General features: G+C 38.2%; 1 protein-coding gene across 9 annotated transcripts in view; it reads left to right on the top strand.

Annotated features, from left to right (window-relative positions):
• LOC131693657 (basic-leucine zipper transcription factor A) overlaps positions 1 to 25,789 on the top strand; it is a 57,525-nt gene that overhangs the window by 13,427 nt on the left and 18,309 nt on the right. For 5 of the 9 annotated variants that reach the window (XM_058981674.1, XM_058981681.1, XM_058981678.1 and 2 more), the window contains 3 exons: positions 22,679 to 22,828; positions 23,060 to 23,395; positions 23,667 to 23,785. In XM_058981674.1, the coding sequence (XP_058837657.1) occupies positions 22,679 to 22,828; positions 23,060 to 23,395; positions 23,667 to 23,785 (605 nt within the window). Of the gene's footprint in view, positions 1 to 5,090; positions 5,394 to 22,678; positions 22,829 to 23,059; positions 23,396 to 23,666; positions 23,786 to 25,789 lie in introns of those variants that run through there. The other 4 variants (XM_058981675.1, XM_058981683.1, XM_058981676.1 and 1 more) reach the window with 3 other exon arrangements.

Here is a 25,789-nt window from a genome sequence, read left to right as displayed (position 1 = left end):
TCGTAAAGAGCGTTCTCTGCGCTTGCTGTGACGGCTATCGCGGCATTAAACATGTTGTCTGGTCGTGCGCCTAGTGTTCTACACACAAAAAAAAAATTACCGTTGATGTATTTCGAAACTTACCACAATCTAACAAACCGTAATTGACGAAATTTTACATGAAAGATGTACTTTTCAAGCGCAGTGCCATAAAATTACACATTTTAAACAAACGCCATATGTGGAGTAAAATTACGTGACTCGCAAAATACAACGATATGTTAAATTAAAATCAAATGTAAAACTATTTCATTTTTGATGCTCGTATACTGCCCATAAAAGCATAAGAGTCCCATATTGAAAAACAGCAAGCCGAGAAAAACACTATTGAAGATTTACATTCTCATTGAGCCTTATGGATGGGACAACCATGTTTTGGTATTTTTTCGGTATTTTCATAACAACCCTGGTAATCTTATTTGTTCATTGTGATTTAGTGGTGATACACAATACAATCCAACAGATAACTCATTTTCTTCAAAAATCCATATGGGACTCTTATGCTTTTATGGGCAGTATAGTCATGGTCAAGAGACGTAAATTTACACGATTTTTTCTAGTTGTGTAGTACCAGATCTGCGTTAAACGAATCCCTACTAATTGTCTAGTGATTGTTTCTCCTTGCTTCAATTTTAATCTAATGATTATTCATGTTAAAAAATTACAAATTGTTTATATTGTCCTTAAAAATATTTCTAACTGCATCCCATAGTCTGAATAATACGTGGTTAATCTCAGGTTTTGATTTGTTCCAAAGTTTCGAGTGGGTAATTCCCCCCTCGGTAATTTTCGAGTGGGTAGTACTACCTATACTACCCACGCATTTCGCCGGCCCTGCGTAAACGAGCCCGAGCTGATACCTTAATCAAGTGGCAGCATCAGTGGGATAACGTTGTAAACAATAGATGGACCCATCGACTGATTCCATGCTTGTTGGGGTGGGTGAACAGAGCGCACGGTGAGGTGAACTTCCACATAACGCAGTTCTTGTCTGGTCATGGCTGTTTAAAAAAGTATCTGAACAGGTTCCGTCACGCCAGTTCGCCGTTCTGCATTGCGTGCGGTGATGTGGAGGAAACGCATGAGCACGTGGTACATGAATGCCCGCAATTCGAACACAAGCAAATCGAAATGAGAACCATTGTGGGTGAGGACGTTAACATGACCAAATTGTCCAAAGAATGTGCGTGGACAAAGAAACATGGGACGCGGTGAATGGAACAGTCGTTCAAATCATGTCAGCGTTGCAACGAAGCTGGCGAGAGGAGCAACGACCAGCAACGTAGCAATACAGGACTTCAGGTCGTCGAGGCACCGATGAACCGGAAGTCACACTTCAACCGGAATCGTCGGACCGACCATGGCACTTGACAAGTTAGTCTGAGGAAAAGAGATAAAGAAAACCAGCGGGCGCGACCGGAGTAGGCTAGATCCACTGCCGGGGACTAGACTGAGCACACGTATCGTCGATGATAGGTCGTCGGGGCACCTGAGAATCGGAAGTCATCCTCCACCGGGAATAGCAGGACTGACCACAACACCTAACTGAGCAGCATCGAGATAACGGTTTCGAGAGAACTTTCGACGTCGGGAAATTTCTTTGTCGGAGCAGGCTAAGCCCACTGCCGGGTTCGAGTAGATCGTCATCAGGGCGCCTGTGAACTAGAAATCACTCTCCATCTAGAATCGCACGATTCACCTCGACCTCTGCCCGGGTAGCATCGGTTTCGGAAGATCTTCCACTGCCGGGAAACTCTTCATCGGAGTAGGAAAGATCTACCGTCGGGGACTATTCCGAGTAGACCGTAGCGAATCATCGGGGCTGCAGCGAACCGGATGCAATCCTCGACCCGGAATCGCTGGAGTGACCTCGTCACTCTGCCGGACAGCATGGAAACAAGAATATCGCGTCCGTCAACGGTTTCGGGAGACATTGCTTCGTCGGGTAACTCTCCGTCGAAGTAGGCAAGCTCCACCGTCGGAGATTACGTCGATTAGCAACGAATGCGATAAACCATCAGTATAGGGTCGTCGGTGCACCAGTGAACCGGAAGCCACCGTCCAACCGGAATCGACCACGGCAGAGGAGGAGCGCATGTACAATATCATACCATGCAAGACTGGCGGTTATGAGACCAGCGAACTAGCACGACCAGCTAGACCTGGAATCAAGCGAAGTGCATGAGCACAGCCTCCCCCCGAAGTACTCATTTCAAATGGAATCCGGGGGATCAGGCAAATGTCGGGCTACTTGGTGGAGGCTAGAAGAGTAGGGTTCAGAGTTATCTTTTCTGTTCAGAGTCCCTCACTCTGGCCATGATGGACGAAATTGGTAGTATGGTCGAACTACTGAACGTGGGCTAGGTCGCGTAAAAGCTTTACCACCAAGTAAAAAAACGACCCACATACGTTGTTCCAAATCGTCAAGCTGAGCCGATTGATATAGAAGACTCGGAAAAAACTTTGAGCGAATTCTACACATTTCTTTTATAAGAAATGTAAAAGCGTTGTATGGGTTAATAAAAATTTTCCCGTAAATTTTTTTGAGATTGTTTTTTATTTCGATTATAGAGGTTTTAATTTTAAGGTCATTCGCCTCTTCGGGTTAGAAAAATCTCTTATGAGAAATTTCTAACCATATGTGCGGGGTCGGGACTCGAACCCAGGTGCGCTGCGTACAAGGCAATCGATTAACCAACTACGCTACGGCCATCCCTTTTTGAGATGATTTTTAATATTTACAACGGCAAAAAACAAAACGTTCAGTTTGTTTGAAACAATTGCAGAAATATGTACGTTAAATATAAACAAAATATTTCAAAATGTTTCCCTGAGAGCTAATAAGAAAAAGCAACTCCTATTATTTGGAAAAAATCCATGCATCTAATACTTCACAAGTCACTGAAAAATGCTCAATTTACAGATTTCAGAACTTCGAAAATTTATAACTGGAAAAAATACATTTCTTTGGAAAATAACGCGTTAATTATTTTTCACTAAAGAAGGCAAGAAAAAATGATCACAGAAACTAAAAATTGGGTTGTAAATACATCGTGGAATGACCCGTATATCCTAAAAAAGCTGAAAACTCTGTATGACTAAGTAGACCGGAAATCTCTAGACCAACTCGTAGCAACTAGGCCAGCGACCAATAGTAAGACTATTTCAAAGCATCATTCTGCTAGCCTACATACAAAAAGGTATTCGATTGTAGTGCACCCACTAACTTGATTTCCTTTCTCAGGAAAGTAAAACACACTCAAATGAGGTCCTCTGCCGTCAGTCGCAATTAGTGCTCGCACCGACCCACCTTCTAATATGCATTATCGAGTTACGATTCGTCCCCTCTGAGGCAACTTCCTATTTACAAGGGAAAGCAGCAAGCGCACCACCAACCAGTCGATCAAGTCTAGCTGATAAAAATAAAACAGATTCCCCATCAGCGCCGATTAGAACATTTCCTTTTGCCTTCTTTGACCAACGTTCGAGTTCCCCTTCCACTGCGGATGTATTGGGGACATTTTCGGAATAAATATCAGATTTATGCTGGATTGCTTGGGTGACTCGGAACAATTCGAAGCTGGCACGCTCCGATACTTTATGGCCGATGGGAATTGCACTTCAAAGCGCGTGCCTACGTACAAAAAAGAGTTCAGACAAACGACCTACAAATAGCTTCGCTTGTATTCATCAGTTGGCTTATTTGCCTTTCGGTGAAAAAAATGACGTCTAACAAAAGGAAAGACTAGAATGAACGGAGCAAGGTCTGTAAACCAGAACAAATTTGGTAAAAAGGTCAAATACAGCAACAATCAAGGCTAATATTGTCAGCCAACGTCTCCGCAGATGCAACACAAAGTGTAAAGGCTGTTGTGATTCTAAGCTTAAACTTCGACGAATTGTATCCTACGTACACCAGAAGCTTTTGCCTCCAGTTGTTTTAAACATTTTTGAAAACTACTTCTTTTGGTAGGACAAGATATAGCAAGTAGAGAGAATATATTCATGATACCGGTCTATCCCGGCAATCTGACATTGACATTTTATTTCTTCTACTAGATAAAATTAAAGAGTATAAATTACAATTTTTCTTTATGAAGGAACTTTTTAAATCATTCGCAAAATAAAATATTTTGTGGTTTCTTAGTAGAAAAATTGGATTTCGCTGTTTCAAGTTCATCTCGTCAGTAACTGACACCAACTTGCGTTCAGTTAGATGCTAAATGCAAACAGTTCGAACAAATTAAGTGACCGCCTGAAGTAACATGCTGAGTCTTAGTGATGTCTTGGGAAGTATGTATAGAAGCTATGATTAGCTGACGAGAAAAACGAATTCTCATTTTTGGGTTGGGAATAAAACGCCTAGCATTATGCTAAATTTTTACCTCCTAAAGGAAAAAAATGATGAATAGATTTGTGCATGATTTAGCGCCAATTTGATGTTAATTTGATCTAGCATTGTAAGTTGGGGTCAGTTATTGACGAAATGAATTCGAAACTGAAATCCAGTTGTTTCGCCCTTTAATACAAATTAGTTCATCCAATTTATTTCCCTTCAGTGAGTAAAACTTCGCCTAGGTTTCTTGATGTTTCCCCTACATTTTATTTAGCTCATGCCACAAGGTTGACTGGAAAACAGCATAGGTTCGCTCTGCAAGAAACAATAAATCAGATGGGTAAATTATTAATGTCAGCTCAAGTAATTTTCGAAAAATAGTTTACTTCGAACAAGCATTTTCGGCTCATATGTTTCCCATTTATGTGAAGCACCTGTATCCTAAAAGAACCAAAAGCGTCGAACCCCTTGCGCCAACAAACGGGAAGGTGTCTGTGTTGTGATGTTTTAAAATCGATTTAATATAGCCTCGACTAGCTAGAACAGTCAATAAAACGACGACGCCACCGATATAAACACCAACAGAGCGCGTTCACGTTGTATATTTGAAGCTAAAGCATCTCTATATGAAATGCCCTGAATATGACGTGACGAATGTGAAGGTCAGTGCCAATAATTAATATTTACGGTCACTTGTCTGCAGGTGAACAATCGTCGTCGGCAGGCTCACATTCGACTAGTCATCAAACAACTTTCCTCAACTCACGTTGGAAAATTGGTTCTTTTTTCGGAGTGAAAAAATGAAAATTCCTATAATAACTAAAATTGAACGGTGCAACCATCGCTGTTTGTCCTTGAAACGTCATAGTCGTGAAGTGAACTCGGTTAACATGTGTACCAAATTGGGGTCTTCATGGCTGTCGTGGCACACTGCACAAGTTCCGCCAACCTTGGACGAGTCATAGCCGTCAACATCCGTTCTGATTCGAGCCTCGGCTTCCCATGCGGTCAGAGATTGGTAGGGGTTCTAATCGGTCGGTACCAAAATACAATGTTCAGACGCATTCTCCTGCAAATGGTTGCAACAAAAGGAAGGGAAATAAGACATGTATTTAAAATGCAAATTGATTCTACTTTTACGAAGGTGGAGGATTATGGGGTGGAAAACTTTTAAGCATTCTCCGCTCGACATTTTTTGCCCTATCGTGAGAAGGAGGCGTTATCATGTTTTCAGTTTTACAACTTCTTTCCAGGTCATATTTGTAGATTATAGATGTTTTTGTTTTCGATAGACATATAATCTGTACATAGGTAGAAATAATGATCGAAGCAAATAAGAGAATATTTAATAATAACTGCAATATAGCTGTTGTCGATGTCAATAAACTTCGCTCTATAGTTTTGAAGCTATCGCGTTCGCAAGAAATGTAATTGGGAGGGAATTTAAATGAACATGTTTTCTAATAAAAATAACATTGTTGACTGCGCCGCTGGTTGAGTGGTAAGCGTGACCACCACTCATTCTAGTGGGTCTGGGTTCAATCCCAACTGAGGTCGTTGAGATTTTCTAAAGTGAAAAATCTGTGGTCACGTCTTCCTTCGGAAGAGAAGAGAACCCGTTTCTGTCGGTCCATGTTGTAGATTGATATCTAAGGTCCAGAGTAGGCAACATTTTTCGAATTCAGAGCAATCTTTTGAGTAACCCCACCTGTCAAGTATTAATAGAATAAAATGAGCCGATTTGCGCCCCTAATAAAAAACAGTGGAATATGAAATAAAATATGGGGTTTTCGATTGATTGACACCGGTGTAGTGGAGTGCACTGGTTTTGCACTTTCTAGCAGAAGTGTCAATGGAACATACCCAGTTTTCTGCACTTTTGCTAGAAAATGCACTCCACTACACCGGTGTCAATCAATCGAAAACCCCAATAGATAAACGGGTGAGTAATGTCTGTGACATAAGCGAAATATCGCAACTACACTTCGTGATGTTTAATTCACATCTAATGATATTCAACAGAAAATTAACCAAACAAAGCCAAAAGATAGTACGGAAGGAAAAGATTTTTTCATAACAAATTAAAAAAAAATGTGGCAACACTGATGGTATCTATTTCGACAAAAATAAGGCAAAGTTTGTTAATCTTTTTCGTAGAATAATAAAAAGGTGGAGGGGAATTATGGTTAAAACCGACACCTTAAGCTTAACACTTCTGGGTTACCACAAAACCAATAAAATTTTAATTTCTACACAGAATTCTTCCTCAGAAAATTCTCTCCGCCTGATACGAGGGGGGAAGGGGAGGAGTTGCTTCTCTAATCTTCCGGTCATCACATCACATGCTTTGGTATTCTTAGTATGTATAACAAGCATGAAGATGTGACACAAGGCGCTAAGAGCGCACTAAAATCCTGTCAATCCTATTTTTCATTGGATTGTCTGCTCTGAATATATCACCAAGGGACCATTCATAAATGATATCGGATATTGACAATAGGGGAAGAGCGTCACGTAACGAGATAAAAACTAAAAATGAATTTTAGACCTATCAGCGGATAATGGATAAAAAGAACGAACAACATTGTTTATGAATGACCCCCAAACAAAGAATATTCCATAACGAATATCACGTAACATCGGTGACAGAGCATTGGAATCAAGGCCAAGTTTCCCCTGGGTCGTGCAAAACTGAGAAGTTACTCAATTGAGGCACAGATAGCAGACGTCCATTTATTTTCATTTGTTTCTCTTGCTACGATGTATGCGGCTCGGTGCGGGAGAGCGGGACGGCCAAGGAAACGGAAAGACAGTGGCCCAAACAGATCAGGAACAGGAGGGAGGACTGCGAACAGGGAAACAGACAACAGATGAGAAATCGTTTACTTATTTATTATAACTACGATACTAATCACAATTGTTTTGCTTTTCTTGTTTCGTTTCAGCAAACCAAAATCTATACGAACTAGCACATACGAACAGTTAGGCTTTGTAGGTTTTCTTGAGAAATGACAATGACACTGTACGAGATGGCGCTGGGCCTGTGGCCTTCGACTGGCATGGTCCATTCTCTTTGATTCGGAAGTCATTTTGGCTGGTTGGTAGATATGTGCTCCTACTTACAAGTTGATCAATTCGCTTGGGTGGGGGACATGTGGATCCTACTAGTTGTCGACTCTTTTGATCGTGAGTATGAGGCTAGTTCAAGAAAGGAATGCAGGACTGGCACCTAAGAGGTAGTTAATTATTCAGGACTTGTTCTTATGATTACTAAACACGACCAAGCACACCGGCTCTCAGAAATGATAAGCAACCCTTTCGGGTCGGTGTGGTCTATTCGAGTCGAACTAGGCGGACATTCGGTTCGAGCAAACTTTATGGTTAATAGTGGATAAATAGTTCTTACGTCTTTATTGGCAGAGATTCTTTTTGTGAAATCCTAAAATACCTTAACTGATATAGCTACTCAGGATAATAATAATAGAAAAATTAAGGGTTTGCCTGGTCCATAATGTAATGAATATGTATATTGACTAGAACAGGGATAATCGAGTTATGTTATAAGATAGAGAAGAAACAGCACAGTTGAAGGAAAAGTATTCGCAAGTAAGGACTAATATTGCTAGTATGTTTACCGTTTCAATTAATAGTCGATTGATCTGCTTCGGACCTAGGAGACAAAGGGAGATTAGGAAGAGACAGAAGCGAATTCAATGCGAAATTTGCCAATATGACGTTGACCCCAAGGCGATGGTAGGATGATTTTCCATAGGATGACAGACTAGATGACGTTACACGCTCTAAACTTGCGCCAAATAGTTTGTATGTATGTATGAAATTCGCGGACATCACGGTTGACTGCGATCTCGGTTTTGGTTGAGGAAGAAAATAGAAGCGGAATCAATGCGAAGTTTTAATTGCATCACTGACGACTTAGCACGCGTTGTTAGGAGCAGGATACATCGGACCAGACAAAATAGAGAACTTGACGTTACACATTTCGAGACAAACAGGCGCAAAATTTAGTCCTCCTCCCGAGGACCGGTGTTTAATTGGCGGACAGTCGCTAATTCTTCCGATTTTGCAAATTTGGTCTCGCGGGACGGACCGAGATCCCTCAAGCTATAAGCTGCAGTCCTATCAGCCCGTTAAAAAAAAATTTTCCTCAGAAAATTCTTAACAAGGCTTAATTTTGTCAGCGCTTCAAAAAAATAATTTCATTAAAAATTACTGATTGTAAAACTCGCAAACAGTGACTTCTTCTAGGCACTGCGGGTAAAATGGACACACCATAGGGGTAAGATCGAGACCCCCTTTAATTTATTTTCTCTCCAATTTATTAAAATCTTTATCTTTATTAAAAATGTGATATATGCCTCAATAATAAAGTGTAAATATGTGTGATGCAAATATGTGCTTTTTGTAGCTTCATAATGTAGTGAGGCGAAGAGAGCTCGAAAGCGTAGTTTTATGAACAAGAGTTCCTATTGGAATATTTCTTGGTATGGATATTTTCAAATAAACCTTACGCATTACTACAAGGGGTGAGTCGCTTAGCACAAATAGAATTGTGCTCACAAACAAACAGCGTGGTAGCTTGTGCCGCAATGTGCCACGATGTGCCATGGTGTTCCGTAAAACAAAAGCAATGATTGCTATGATGATTTAACTACACTTTGTTGACAGTTTTTGAGTTGTCAGAAGTGTGCCCCAGTGTGCCACACATTGTGGTAACGATTGAAATCATCGTGTATTACTGTGAATCGTAATCTTATATCTTGTTACCGTAAGTGATACAGTGTGTATGGCACATTGTTCTAAGCGACTCACCCCTTGCATTACTATCATTGCAACCTTCAGTGTCACTTTATTTCGTAAGAAAAGATTTGCAAGTGTTCTACATTCTGCTAATAGGATTCATTCACTTAGTAAAACTACCTGGTTCAGACTTTGATTTTTCGGGACGCTGATCATCACGCTGATTCTACCGGGGTATACAAAAGATCATTGTCTCACTGTGACAAAGTTCATCTATGACAAACCAAGAGAACACTAGAAATTCGGTTTGATGAACTTTTTGCAGAAATAGCAAAGCTTCGATAGAACTTGATAAGCAAAAATTTCAATTCTTGATTTTTAAAGAAACTGATAAGAAATAAGCACAATAAAAGGGTTTCTGCTTTCTGATATTACTATAGTGTGCTATTAGTGTAAGTGAAGTGTCACAAAGATCTCCAGCCTTTTGTACTGAATTGCAAATAAACACAACCATTTTAACAGCGTGTCGGTTTTACCCTAACAGCGAAATTTTTTTTAAATCTATAAAAAATATTGAATACCTCAAACTCGTCTTCAATGCACCAAGTTGATCGTAGGACAGGCCGATAATAATGGGCACAGAAATTTTTTTAAAGAGCTTTTGTTCGGTTAAAACCTTAAAATCTAACATCCAGACGCGTATGAACGCTGCTGTCGCATGTTTTGTATATTTTTATGACATTTGACGTACTAATATAAATCCAATTTGACTTCAAATGTTCTACACTATCGTACTATAGCGAAGACCCGATTTTATCAGCTTCACATGAAAATTAAGTTGGTAGTTGATAAATCCTTTCTTGAGCATATTTTCCTTATCTTAGAGATCCGAAATATGCAAAAAAATAAATAAATTTGCGCTATTAGACCCCTTTAAGGGAAATTTAAGCTAAGTAATCAGGAAAGGTTATGAGGCTCTATCTAGGGACTAAAGAAGAATATTTTAAGATCTTCGGTTTCTTAAAAAGAAAGAAAAATATATGTCCCGATTTTATCAATGTCCCCGTTTTATCAGCCCAAAATTCATCAAGGGACTGATAAAAACGGGTCTTTACTGTAATAATAAAGTGTCATTTTGAAATGAATAAAAATTTGATTTCTAGGGAAAATTGCGGAGTGTCGGTTTTACCCATAATTCCCCTAATAACTTCCGATTTTGATATTTCAATATAGGGTAAGGTGGGGCAAGTGAAGGATCAAGTCGTTTTATATACCAAAATAAAGGTTAGACTTCTGGGCAACTTTCAATGTATAGCATGTATTCGCACATTGGAAAAATACTATATTCATCACGTTTTTCTATCTTTCGTGTGTTCATGACCATTGTGCAAAAAAACCAATAAAAATATATTTCAATTTGATAAATAAACATTTTCTTAGCAAAAAAGCGGTCGTAAAAACCCCACCGCGTCTTTTTTCATTACGATGCAATTAAAAAAAATATGAAAAAAGTTGGACTAAATTGAACTATGCACTATGTAGGACTTTAATCAAAGAATTTAAATCCACTTACGTTTTTTTTGCAATCACTTTAACAATCAGAAATATCCTGTAGTCAATGGTGCACAAAAATCATATCAAAAGTTGTAAAAAAGATGGGTGGGTAATGTCAGAGACATAACCAGAGTGAAGTAGAATACACTTTAGGCTGTTAATGCGAATGCTACAATTTTGACTATATTCTGATAGGTTATATTAAAACCAGCCATTTCGTTATTTCTAATGGAAATACCGAAATATCGGTACACGTACATCGGAACCTAAGATATTCCAACATATTTATCCTCATATTGTAACCTTGAAAAGAGCATTAAATGAGAGTGAATCAATTCATTTGGCAATAGTAGAGAACCGTATATACTTGTACCGTTATTTCGCTATTTCCATTAGAAATACCGAAATAACTTATTTTAATAAAAGCTTTCAGAAATTTGTAAAAATTGCAGCATTCGTATTAACAACTTAAAATGTATGCTACTTCATTTCGGTAATGTCGCTGACATTACCTACTCATCTTTCTAATCTAAAACAGAACAATTGTTTTGAAAACCTAATAATTGCATAACCTAAAATGATTTAAAGCTACATTTTTGTGAAATCTGAACAGAAAACAAAATTACGTGTTAGTCCAACGAGCTTTCTGTCCCGTTGTTGTTGTGAATCATTAAAATTTTGAACATGTTTCAAAGCGTTATGATTGCGATTCTCCCAATTAATGTTCTATAGCTGAACTATGATCATATTTCCTTAAGAGGCGCGTTTTACCCCATGTTTTCATAAATAATAATATGCTCGGACCTTAACCAAGCAGGTATCTTAGAGTGGAATTTTCACAATAATGGAGCTTTTCATTTGTGTAGCCGCGATATTCGCAAACAAAATAAGTAAAAAGCACATTGCGTCATTTAGCCGCACACAAAATAAGCCGGGCTTAATGTGGATACAATTAATCTGTTTTACGGACCGTTATTTAACTGAGTTTATAACATGATGATACGTAAAACTTTTTCTCAGTTTGCTCCGAGGACCGAGTATTTTAAATTTCCCCTGGTAGTGTAAAAATGCTTTATAAACTCGTAAATAAACTTTCCGAATTAACTCGTATCAAATCATCAACAGAAAATCATATTATCAGTATCCAATAAGCCAACACCATCTCCTTTACACAACGAAACAACCAGTACGCATTACGGCTTGTCCGAGGAAACAAACACACAGATAAATTCACCACGGTGCACACTGGAACGCGCGCCGTGGTGAATTTATCTATACAAGCACCTGACGCCACAAATGTGGATCAGACAATTACTACTTTCATAAAATCCATTATTTCCGCTATTTTTAGTAATTGTACATACTACCGAATTGGATACAAAATTGTTGTACATATTTCCAATCAGATAGCGCAATAATCTTATTTTTTCATTCAGTAAAAAGACAGATATTCACGTTTAAAAAATCGGGTAAAATTCTGGCATAAAATTTTGAAACGGAACCCCTATATTGAAACGTTAGAAGTATTCTACTTCATTGACTTATTGTCGTTCGAGCATCTCAATGCAGACTAATAAAATGCTGTCATGCCACCATTATGATTATTTTAGATCCTCTACACGACAACATTGATATTAGTTCGCGTAGTGCTTCCGATTTTCGATAACAGAGGGAGGTCGGGTTTACCCAACGGTCGGATTTGCCCCACCTTACCCTATGGATGAAATTCAAAATGGCAGCTTCAAAATGTGTTTTAGTGAGTGACATTTCCCGTCCCGACTGCAATTGTAACGAATGATTCTGACAGGGAGCCCTTCCGAGAGCCAGACTGTACAGCTCTAGTAGGACAACTATCAGGAAAATATTATATACATTTTTCAAAATGTTCATTTAATTTATTTCACTTAGTGACGAGATAAATTCGAAACACAAAAAGCAAACTTAATTTAAGGCTTGCGCCTTTTATGCGCAAAATAGTTTAATCCAATTTGCCATTTTGGGAATTCATTGCATAATACCCTTGCCCTTTTGGGAATTCTTTGCATAATATCAGGCGTTTGGTGCTTCAATCAAAACATAAGAGTTCGTTTTCGCTTTCTCGTCAGTAAACCAGAGCTTCTATATTTGAACATCACTCGGGACAAGCCATTTACTTTAGGCGTTCACATATATCGAGGGATGCCACATTGAAATCTTTGTTTCGGTAGAACAAATCTTTTAACCATCTGTGATGACTAAAACCAAAAAAAATCTGCGTAAAATTTCCAAAAAAATCACAATATTTCCAAAAACTTGTGGAAATCTGCAAAATTTTAATCAAAATGCGAAAAACCTGTCATCTGTGTGATCAAAAATTGTGAAAAAATCTGTGACTTTACAAAAAAAAAATGTGAATATGGTAAGCCGTAAACTGTTTGGATACATCGTCTAACTAGACACCCAGATGGTGCTAGTTGCTTGATGAATTCAAAACACAAGAAACAAGCTTAATTTATTTATTCAAGTCAAGCCCGAGATTTTCAGACAAATCGGACTATTTAATTAAGTTATACAGATAAATAATATTGAACGGAGCCGCTTTTTATCCGCAACGCGCGTTTTTCTCCATATTATGTCTTCGAAGACATTGCAAGAACCTGTCAAGCCGTTCCTCTTCATTTTTTTAAGTTGAAAAGCTTATTAAATTATGTAGTCTTTTTGCAAAATTTGAACAGTTAATATTTTTTTGTTGCAATTTGATTTTTTGAGACAACAATCGATTTTTTACAAATGTCCATCATTTTGTTTATAGTTTGAATTTTCGAAAAAGAATGGTTCTAAGACAAGATAATTGAATGTGATTCTATACCCTACTGAAATTTTTCATTTGCGCTTAACGTACGAGCGCCAATTCTTGATACCGTAAAACGGGGTATCTTTGATCACCGGGGTAAGTTTGATCAAATGAGACTTTTTTCAGTAACGTACGATAAGATGATTCTCTCCAACAAAATCATCGAAACCAAATACAAATCATATTCTAAACATCTTCAGTATCTACCGGCAACGATTATTTTGTCATGTACCTTTTATGTACCTTTTATGAACAAAATTCAAATTGAAAATGCTACAACTTTCATGCATCGTTCCAATCTGTTCAAACAATTCCTTGTATATTAATGAAATCAACCAACTTGAGCTGAACTGATCACTTTTTTAGAAACCGTAAATATTTTTGTCCAATAATTAATTTTAAAAATCCGAGATTTTTATTGCTAACTATTTTATTTCAGCTATTTTCCCGGAAAAGATCGATAAAAGTGGGCCTTCTCCTTCCAGGGAATTTCGTTTTCTTAGGAGACGACATAATATTATGCCATAAAATCGCCTGCAGATATGCAATTTACACACATTTGGAGCATTATCTCTTTTTTCGATACATATATTGTGCCTTGCAGGATAATCGCTCGATATGCGATTATATGAAAGCTCAATTGAGATAGGCGCATGACAGCCGCCTATATAAATTTATAGACAGCTTTTTCCTTGAAGCTTTCGAAAAGCACACAGCTGGCAGAAAAATAAAGCTCCACTGAAATCTGCTTGCGGAGAAACTGCGGTTATATTTGATGCGCCTTTCAGACGCCCGCAATGTGAGATTTTATTATAAGTGCGACAATATTTTGCTGATCAAAGTTACCCCGAAAACAACGAATGAAAATTTACAACAAATTTAATTTTTATAGTAAAACGAAATAAGTTACCAAACAATTTGCACATTTTCAATCTATGGGTACCAGTACTTATTTTTAAAATGCAAACAGTTACATATACCTGATTTGAAGAAAGTTATTCGAAAAAATGTTGAAAAATTGATTAATGTATCCCCGTTTTACGGTACCACATTTCATTTCTTGTTTGCATTGACAACTTTAAGAAGCCAGAGGATAGCATTAAAGGGGTTTTCGGATACCACGAATAATTAATTTTCAAGACTAAAGTGCAATGTGCACGAAACCTCAAAATAGTTTGCCTTCTCGTTCTCGTGAAACAAGTTTTTAAAAATGACTTATACTACGCTCACACTACGAGTTGAAACGTGTTTTAACGCTATCTTGATGACGTTTTTCTTGTTGCCAATTATTATAGCATGTTTTAACTCTGTAGTGTGAACATAGTATTACATATAAAGTTTTCATTTCGTTTATTTATTAGGTTTATGCACATTTTAATATTTTCATTTTAAATACTTTAATTATTTTATTCATTGTATCTTTTTTATTGATTTTTAATGCTTTGACACATAAGTGGTATTAGTGTCACTTCATTTTATCTATTTACTTCAATCTGTTCCTTTTATTTTTTACATTTCTTACAAAAGAAATGTATAGAATTCGCTCAAACTTTGAACACTTTTTCCGAGGCCCGAGTCCCATATACCAATCGACTCAGATCGACAAATTGAGACAATGTCTGTATGTGTGTGTGTGGGTATGTATGTATGTGCACTAATGTCATGTAATTATCTCAGCAACCGCTGAACCGATCTTAACGAAATTAGTTTCAAATGAAAGGCCCAAGATTGCCATTTGACACTATTATTTTTGTTTTTCGATATGTTGTTTACCTTCTGAGATATGGATGGTTTTATCAAAACACAAAGGGTTTAAAGCAAATAACTTTCGAACAAGGCAATGTAGTCAGAGATTGTCAAAATCCGTTCACGAACGGCAGAGATATTAAACATTTTGTATTTTTATTCCTCGCTTACCAATTTCCACTAACTAAAAATGAAATCGTTACATACAGAGTATCGCTTTACGGGTGTTTAGGGCAAAACTACACCGATTTGGAATATCGGGGTATGAAAACACATCTGCGTGATTCCAGGAAATCGATTCCGAAAACATTTTGTGAATTGACTTGATAATTATTTGACTATTTCTCAAAATTAATAACAAGTTTACTTCAGAGACAAAACAGTATGTAAATTCTCTTTAATGCGAAAATTTCCGTCCAGAGTTGATATATTTTTCTGTTGGATTAAGCATTGCGTTCAGTCGTGAGATAGACGTTGGATGGTTTATGAATGCACAGCTCACCAAGTAATCCACCTAGTAGTGAGAAAAAAGTGTTCTAACATAATTCATATTCATATTATTCTCGTAGCATCACCGAGAGCAACTGTATTTTTGAATAACAAAATTCTAGTGAAAATTTATCTTCTTTTGCAAGATTTATATTATACTAATTATGGCGTAATAATTATCACTTGCTTTATGTATAATAAAGATATAAGGAATCAAAATTTTGCACTATATTCAAAAATAATGTCACAGCACTAACCATCATTTACTATTCCTCACTAGTCGCCCCTCCCCAACCCCTATCTCTCCCCTATCGTGTTCGTGGAAACTGTCACGACTCTATCTTGATATTTCCAAATCCATTTCCAAGATGTATCATAAGATCTTCAACTAAGCTAAAATATTTGTTAGTATCCAAGTTAATTTAATCTTGCGATGTATTTGTTCAGGTTAAAAAAACAAATCTATTTTTGTCCTCTGTTTTCCTATAAATAGTTTTCCATTTTTGTGTAGAACACTTTTGGAAACAAACTAAATATTACATTCTACTTGGAAAAGAAAATATTTGTGGTCCTGGCAGAATTTACAAAATATTTGTATTATGAGAAAACTATAACTAATTTATGTTCAAACCCTGCTTTCCTCTGAAGATGAGGGGCTATTCCATCGAAACGCTGCACTAAGGAGAGTCATATGACCAAAAACCTAAAACTACATCTATTTCAATTTAATTGATTGTTTACTGAGCGTTTGTATATACTACAATTACGGAAATCCTTGGGTATTTTGAATTGGGTAATATGGTTGTTTGAAGACAAAAATGTTGAAAAGTGACATCCCATGCGCACTTTTTAAAACTTTTCGTATCTCTACTGAATTTTGAAAATTAAGAACACCTGTTTTGGGTTGATATTATTGAAAATGCAGATTCATTGTATTGGAATGCACTTTTATGAATAATAACGGATCAAATTCCAAAAATATCCACAAATTAGATACTGGAAAAATGGCGCCCGAGGACCTCCAAATTATCGAACTATACTTGCATCGCAGCAAAAGGATGCTCTTACCTTATAGTGATGGTATCAATTGGAGTGCTCTGTATTCTACACCTAAATTAGCGAGAATTACAATCACAGTTTATGCATTGGACAGATAGTCTCACTGAATTTATGTTATACATATTACAATGTAACTACAACTGATACTAAGTTGTACTGAAAACCCCAATATACATTTTCCATGATCAATGTGACTAAAAGCATATTTATTTGATAAAAATAGGGTGACAAGCCCATTTTGGCCATGTTTCTATTATCACCCTACACATTTGAAGCCGTTGGTTAGAGCAGTGTCTGCCAGCTTTGTTCAACGCATTGAGTCAAATGGTAGCGCAACAATAAGGACAGTCGATTCGAATTTTTGTTGCGCTCAAACACGAGAATTTTACTGTTTTCAGCGCATTTGTGTTATTCTATTGGCTCTTAACAACTAAGCAAAGCTGTTGATGTCAATTTTAAGGTATTGCATTGACTGTAGGCCGAGGAATTGATGAATTACTAAGGCACCTTAGTAATCTTAGTGCTTAGTATGGTGAAAATAGTCACTTTACCCTACGACTTGTAATTTCAAGTATGTTCGTGTCTCAAAAGCAATCCAGAGATACTTTCAATAGCCACTGGCTTTTCGATAAATTTGAATACTTATTCTGGTAGTTTGAACCATTCCTTTATCATGTTATTGTTTTGTGTAGGACTCATAAACAGCACTACGAAGAACACCTGAACGGCGATGCAGCAGACGACGAGGATGGCACGGTAACGCACCTGGGAGCACGCGCGGAAGACATTACACTACCGGCTCCGGATCTCCAAGAAATCCAGGAGGAGATTAGCTGGCTCAAAAATAATAAAGCCGCTGGGGTTGACCAAATACCAAGCGAGCTACTAAAACACGGTGGCGAGCCACTGGCTAAAGCGCTGCACTGGGTGATTACCAAGATTTGGGAGGAGAGATTTTACCGGAGGAGTGGATGGAAGGTGTCGTGTGTCCTATCTACAAAAAGGGCGACAAGCTGGATTGCTGTAATTACCGAGCAATCACCCTGCTGAACGCCGCCTACAAGGTACTCTCCCAAATACTATGCCGTCGACTATCACCAATTGCAAGAGAGTTCGTGGGGCAGTACCAGGCGGGTTTCATGAGCGAACGATCTACCACGGACCAGGTGTTCGCTCTTCGTCAAGTACTGCAGAAATGCCGCGAGTACAATGTGCCCACACATCATTTGTTCATCGACTTCAAAGCCGCATACGACACTATCGATCGAGATCAGCTATGGCAGATTATGCACGAGTACGGATTCCCGGACAAACTGACGCGATTAGTGAAGGCGACGATGGATCGGGTGATGCGCGTAGTACGTGTCTCAGGGACGCTCTCGAGTCCCTTCGAATCACGCAGAGGGTTACGGCAAGGTGATGGTCTCTCGTGTCTGTTATTCAACATCGCGCTGGAAGGTGTAATAAGAAGAGCAGGGATCGACACGAGTGGTACGATTTTCACAAAGTCCGTTCAGCTACTTGGCTTCGCTGATGACGTTGATATTATTGCACGAAACATTGAGAAGATGGAGGAAGCCTACATCAGACAGAAAAGAGAAGCCAAGCGCGTCGGACCTGTCAACACGTCGAAGACAAAGTACATGATAGGAAGAGGTTCACGAGAAGAAAATGAGAACCGCCCGCTTCGAGTTTGCATCGGTGGCGACGAAATCGAGGTGGTTGAAGAGCTCGTGTACTTGGGCTCACTGGTGACCGCCGACAATGATACCAGCAGAGAGATTCGTAGACGCATCGTGGCAGGAAATCGTGCTTACTTTGGCCTCCGCAAGACACTCCGGTCGAACAGAGTTCGCCGTCGTACGAAGTTGACCATCTACAAGACGCTGATTAGACCGGTAGTTCTCTACGGGCATGAGACCTGGACCATGCTCGTGGAGGACCAACGCGCACTTGGTGTCTTCGAACGGAAAGTGCTACGTGCAATCTACGGTGGAGTGCAGATGGAAGACGGCACATGGAGACGGCGAATGAACCATGAGTTGCATCAGCTGTTGGGGGAGCCGCCCATCTGTCATACCGCGAAAATCGGACGACTACGGTGGGCCGGGCACGTAGCCAGAATGTCGGACAATAGCCCGGTGAAAACGGTTCTCAATTGCAATCCGACCGGTACAAGAAGACGTGGCGCGCAGCGAGCACGATGGATCGACCAGGTGGAAGACGATTTGCGGACCCTTCGCAGACTGCGTGGCTGGCGACGCGCGGCCATGGACCGAGTGAAATGAAGGAATCTTTTGTATACGGCACAGGCCACTTCGGCCTAAATCTGCTAATAAATAAATAAATCATAAACATATCTCCAGAACGAGAATTCCAAACGAAACAATTCGCAAGTGCTAAGGATGGGTGGAAAGAGACTGCATTGTAATCGACTGAATGTACGGCTTCTGTGCCATCGACAATAATATAATTGCCAACATAACCTGGACACTTGACACTCTTTTGTATACATTTCAATGCAAATGAATACGGTGCAAAAATCATTTTTCAGATATCTGTAACCAAAAAGGTAATTTAAGGCAAATTTCTGGTTTCTAGATTTCCTGATGACTAATTAAGGCCCATCAATATAGTAGAAACACCAGATAATCCTAAAACGCCCTCAAGAAAAGAAGAACGAAAACGTGCTCTTTGCAATAGGATTTTCATAAACACTTCAGAATATTCTGAAACAATGATTTTGGAATTCGTGAAAATCGTTTTATTCATTTACTTCATTTAACTAACATTTTTAAATATAAGTCCATATACTCATTTTTCCAGATCATTCATTTCATGGATTATATTCGATATGTTTATTTTTTCATTTTAAATATTTGACTTATTTTAAATATATGATCATTTCATTTTAATGATTTTTTGCATTTAGCATTCTTTTGATTCATTTTGTTTATTCGACCTCATTTATCTATTGTATTCATTTTTTTCTTTGTATGCATTCCGATCAGTTTATTATTTCATGCATCTTATTCGTATCAATTTGATTTATATTAATCATTCTATCCATTTTATGAATAACATTTTTTGCTTCATAATTATTTTAAATTTTTATTTGTTTTATTATTTTTCTTCAATTTATCAAGTTTATTCGAAGTGTTATTCGTGCAGGACTCGAAACTGTGCTTATCTCATATCTAGCTGCTTGCAAACTTTGTGCGTGTTCGGCTAACTAATGAATAATACAACAGTGATAAGTGTAAGAAATGTCTCATCTCACTGATAGGTGGATTAAATCGGTTTTTACTCGCTATAATTATTTTATCAGTTTAATTTATATGAACCTATCCGCCATTTTATGGTTTGGTGTTTCATATTTATCTTTATATTCGTGTTATTCATTATAGTCATTTTGATAGTTTAATTCAACTTTTTTTTAATTTCACTCATTTAATAGATTTTCAATAATTTATTCCTTTCATTCGAGCAGGACTCGAAGCTGTTCACTCCATCATCGCGTACTTTACTTCAGTTCTGCAAACTAATGAATGAGCAAACAATAATACACATAAGAAATGTGTCATCTTACTGCTAGGTGATTCAATCGGGATTTGTTATTTAAGTTGCTTTCAAATGAACATAGACGGAATATATCGCTATAAGTTTGGCGTTTTAGTGCTTCGGATTCTCCTCGTCAATAACTAACATCAACTTAATGCTACTTAGATAAGTCCAAACCAACACAAAGTTGGCGCCACTAAAATCCAAAAAGTCACACGTCTAGCGTGAACACCAAAACAACTGGCCCGTACTGAGTCGTGGTAGTAAACGCAGCAGCTCTGGTTTGCTGCTGAGTAATATTGAACCGAATCCATCATTTGTTATAAGACCCAAACGCCTGTAAATATGTAAAAATTGCCAAACGACGAGGTGAATCCGAAACATTTTAAAACCAAACTTTTAAGTTTGATATTGTGTGTTCATGCACAAAAGTTGGTCTTTTTCATTTTTTTTCATTTTGGGAAATTTTACATATATCGCTATGTTTCTTCGGAACCAACTGAAATTGTTGTACGTCCCAAAACTATCTATCTAGGCCCAAAAAAGTTGGCCACAAAGCTCGACTTTTGAAAACTTCTCCAATCTTTGCAACTTGCTGTGTATAGTTAATTATCGTTTTGTAGATGTCATGAATAGTCACGTGAGTTTCCAACACACTGGAAGCGAACATAATAACAATCTTAATAACGGCTGATCACAATGGTTGATCGCATGAATGTCACAAGTGTTAAAATTTGTGCTCGTGGTTCGTGTACTAAACAGCAATCCTATCCAAGCAGTTCAACGTCCTTTATTTTGACGGCATTATTACGCTGCACCAGGATCCTACATATAGTCGCGCAACCGCAACATTTCGTGTAGTAGAATGAAGCGAGGAAAATCGTCGTCATATTTTTTTCTGACTCACCGGGTCACAAAATAAAACTGATGGAAGAACAAATTAGTAAAGTATTCAGACAACATACCTATCTGCAGGTTGTCTGTTCCTCCTGAGTCCTGATGTGTTTGGCTTGACTTTTTTTTTGTTTTCATTTAACTTCCGTCGCAAACTTTCTCGCTAATGGGAATGTTGCGGAAAAATTTACGATACAACGCTGATAGTCGTATAGTTTTTGCTGTTTTTTGTTTTGTTTTAGTTGGTGTTACACAAACATGAATCTACTATCTAGCTGCATATTTTGTATGTGAGTAGAGTAATAAAATTGTGCTCTAGTTGATGTTGGTTTAGTATATAGGTATGTCACATGAAATGGAATCATGTTAAATTTTTAATTTCTGGCTTCAGAATATTGGATATTCTGTGAAGAACAAATTGATATATACTATTTAACTTGCATAACCAAGTGGCACTATAGATTAACATTGTTAAATGTAAAGGCCTAGGTCAATTTTTAGTGTGAATCAAATTCACATTTTTGAAGATCCATAAATATTGTTCCTTGTTATTTTTTAAAATGTTTGTCCAACACTTAATTGTTTCATTTTCCCAAAAACTATTACACTGTTTTCTAAAAGTAGCTATAACGCAGAGGACGGCTGCTAACTGAAGAAGTAGATCGTAATGTGTAATTTATAGGGCGTCCAAACAGAAGTTATGGTAGTATGGAGCTGAAAAACCACTCTAACAACTTCATTTGTACTTGACGTGGACAATAACACTTTTATTTTTATTTCGGTCCGCCTGAGCCAGTTCAACACAGTGGTTGTTGACTTCAAGTGCTGGACGATTCGTCCATCTATCCGGAAACATCACTGTAATAGAAAGGGGACTGCGAAATGAACGGTCGCTTTCGACAGCATGGGTAATGACGATACCTTGGAGCAAGTGAATAAGGTTTACCCCAGCCACTAGTATTCCGGCTAAATGGCACTACCTATTTTGTAAATACAAAATAACTATTTTCGGAAGTTTTTAAGCATTCTGAATCGCAATCGGTCTAAGAAAATTTAAAGTGGAACACGGCTTAGGAAAGAACTGACAGATTCAGAATTGATATATTCAGATCTAAAAGCATCTAAAGATCCCAGTCTGATTATCTAACTTGTAGTTTCGTATCTTACCCATAACAACTATTTCTTACTTACTTAAATATAAATCAGTACCGGTGACGCCACTCGTTTCCCCAACCCCAATTAATTAGGCTATTTATATCGACAGTTAGATCAAACGGTCGGGCTAAAATCGACCAACTGCACGGCTACAACGGTCACTAACGAAAAATGCTTTCAACATATAACCTAATCAGGATGCTTCTGTTTTATTAATTGCTTCCTTTCGTTTTTTCTTTCTCCCTTTCTCGCAGGATGAAATGGAACAGTGGGTGTCGGACACCTTCTATTCGTACTTTCCCAGCTTCAACAAAAACGAGAACGAGAAGAAATCGATGCTTTCCCGCGACCGCCAAGCCGACTATCAAGAATATCTGAAAAATGTAAATCACATTGCTAATGTGGTAAACTATCTCTGTTTCTCTACATCTTCTAGTTTGAAAAACATATTAGAATATAGAAAACATTTTTCTTGATTTGTGCTTTTTCTCTCATCCAATGTTTTGAAGCTGTAGTAATGCATGTTCCACATTCTTCGTTTATGTTAAGCATATATGTTTGCTTCTTTTCAACAATGCTTATTTGAATTGCTAATTTATAGCCCAACTTCTGATACTCCAACCATTTTCTTCCAGATCCCCCAGGTGATGTCCAAACACCAACAGTACGTCGAAAAATACGGCCACCAAGCTGTGCAAACGTCCACCGAGAAGGAAATCAACACTTCCAGTTCCAAACCGACCGGTGTTTCTGGGAACAAAAACTACCTTAACCCACCTTCCAGCTTCAGCCCAAATCAGATCCCATCGATTAGGAAAACGCTGGCCAGCGATACGCACCCGGCCGGCTCCAATTCACAGATGCGCAAAGGTAGCCCGCGAGAAAAGTTAATCCAAGATTTGCACCATACTGATCTGTCCACCATTATCAATACAGACACAATCGACCGACGGAACAGGATGCTGGCGGAAGTAGGTTCCACCCTTCCAATCCCTACCACTACTAGTCGTACGCTCTCCACCATCACTAACCGAGCTAGCAAGTCTTCTTCCCTTGCTTCGAAATTCGTCCCTACTAACGAGCGGGGAACCTTACTTCTTGATGTACTTTTTACCAAAAAATGTTTGATTATCTTTTGCATCTTGTCGCAACTCTTGATTTGGGTGTTCGTTTTTTGTTGCATGTTGTGTTTTTTTTTGTTTGGTTCTGTAGTTAAATTTTGTGTGTATCTTTTTTCCATAGGAGGAAAGTAGAAGGAAGTTGGAGTATCAGAAGGATCTGATCAAACAGATAGAGGAAAAGCGGATGGAAGTTGAGCGGCTGCGAGAAAAAGAAAAGCTGGAGGAAGAAATGCTGACCAGGTATGTTTGATGTAGTTTTGGTTAACCTATTAGTGAATATTACGAATGATCAAAATAATCAACTTGATATTTCAAGCAACAATTGAAGTTTTATAGTATGCTACAAGTGCAGTCTATGTTTTATTAGTGGCGATAAAACTATCATACAGCCTCAATTGTAGCTAGCGACTGTACTGCAGCGACGCACAGTGGTTCAAAACAGCGTTTTGAAATACTTAATTCATTGAATCAATATTATACATATTCACGATTTTGCATATTTTCCAATGTTTGTGTGTGTGTGTGTGTGTGTATAAAGCACCATCTTTTGGCATTAATTTTTTTTTAAATTGATCCTTGTAGACTGTAGAATATTTAACTTTTTCTCCCTTTTTTATTTCGAAAATATTAGTTTGTTGTCACGGTAAAGATGGACACGTCTATCATTACCAGGACACATGTTATTGAACTCGGGTGATTCGTAGTTATACTGCCTAAGCTCGACCCTCATTAACAGAAGACAAAGTTTAAGCCCGCACGATATTAAGTCTGTTCTAATGACCCTGCCACTTCTAGTTTTCCGATCTGTTTACTTCACATCCTTGCACTCACTTGAGTACTATGGCTCTAATTTTCATAACTTTCCCTACCCAGAAATCTCTAGCAAATTGAATGCCGTTAAAATGTATTTAACTTTTTAACCGAAAGAGATCGCACTTGGCCGTCTTCGGTGTAGTTGAAGGGAATCTATTTTTATAAATTATACAGTGGAAATTTTGCTCTGTCACAGTCTTCTCAAATGAACATCGTACACAATGTTCGCTCTGGTTCTGTGCTCATATTAAACCCACATTTGGTGTACGAGCTCGAACACGTTATTTCATACCAAAGAACGCCCACATGTTCGCCTGCAGAACCAAACCCCATATACGTACATGGTGTGCGTACACCTGGCGTACATACTAGTTTGTGCCACCAGTTTTCTCTTTCTCACTTTCATCATCACTAGCGTTGACTCTTTTTGCCTTGTACGAATCTTTCTCTTGTACGCACCCGGTGTACGTACAAGTATGTTTGAGCTAGAGTTTTTACATCGTTCGCTTGTATTCAATGTTCGAGGTGAACCTGTACATCGAGACGAAGCATGTTTGAGGTTGAACGCGTGTACGAAATTTTGTACATTGGTACAAACTTGTCGATGTGCATCGGAGGTCTGCTCTGTCACTGAGGCAGAAATACTGAGAATAAACCAATTATTGATCAATATATTGATCGTGTAAGAACATCTAGACATCGCTTCACAGTAATCGAGTCGTGAGACGTTTTGTATGATGAACTCCTTAAATTTTTATTTTTACTTAAAACTTTTATTTCTGATTTTTTGCGTTGTGGGTGAATGGAGAACAGTGAGTCTAGTTATGTAAGGTATGCAAACTAGGCTCGATGGAACTATCCAAGTCAGCCTTGTATATTACATAAATTTGGAACAACATCAGATGTTGCTTCAAGCTGTTCTCAACCCCTATTCGGCAGTTTTCACGCCGCCACCCGCGTTACAGCTTGGTAAGGCCAATCTGGTGTCGAAGTGAGTCAATTAAGGTTGTCTGACGTGTTCTTGATGGTCACATCATTAGCGTTTCTGCGCTAGAATCGATAGACAGCCTTAGTTGCTTATAGCATCAGGGAATAATGTTTAATGCGATAATAATGTCTTTTTCGGTTCAGATAGTTGTTATTCGAGCCAGTAGAACGCCCTGAGCGTCTGATATACGAGTTCCGACGGAAATTGAGGATTCGATAAAAGAGATCTCTTCTATGTGACGGTCGACCGACAGCGTCGGAATTCCGGAAGAGATTAGCACCGGTAAGCGAGTTTAACAAGAGGGAATGAGACACTTACTACCATTGAAATGAAATCTGTAAGTAGCACTAACAAACATCTTAGTTTCAGGAACTGTACGAGATGGCGCTGGGCCTGTGGCCTTCGACTGGCATGGTCTATTCTCATTGGTTCGGAATTCTTGA

This window comes from Topomyia yanbarensis, chromosome 3 (genome assembly GCF_030247195.1).
Source record: "Topomyia yanbarensis strain Yona2022 chromosome 3, ASM3024719v1, whole genome shotgun sequence".
In the NCBI taxonomy this organism is placed as follows: Eukaryota; Metazoa; Arthropoda; class Insecta; order Diptera; family Culicidae; genus Topomyia; species Topomyia yanbarensis.
Note: the sequence above shows the minus strand (reverse complement) of the source record. Positions and strands in the feature narration are given on the sequence as shown.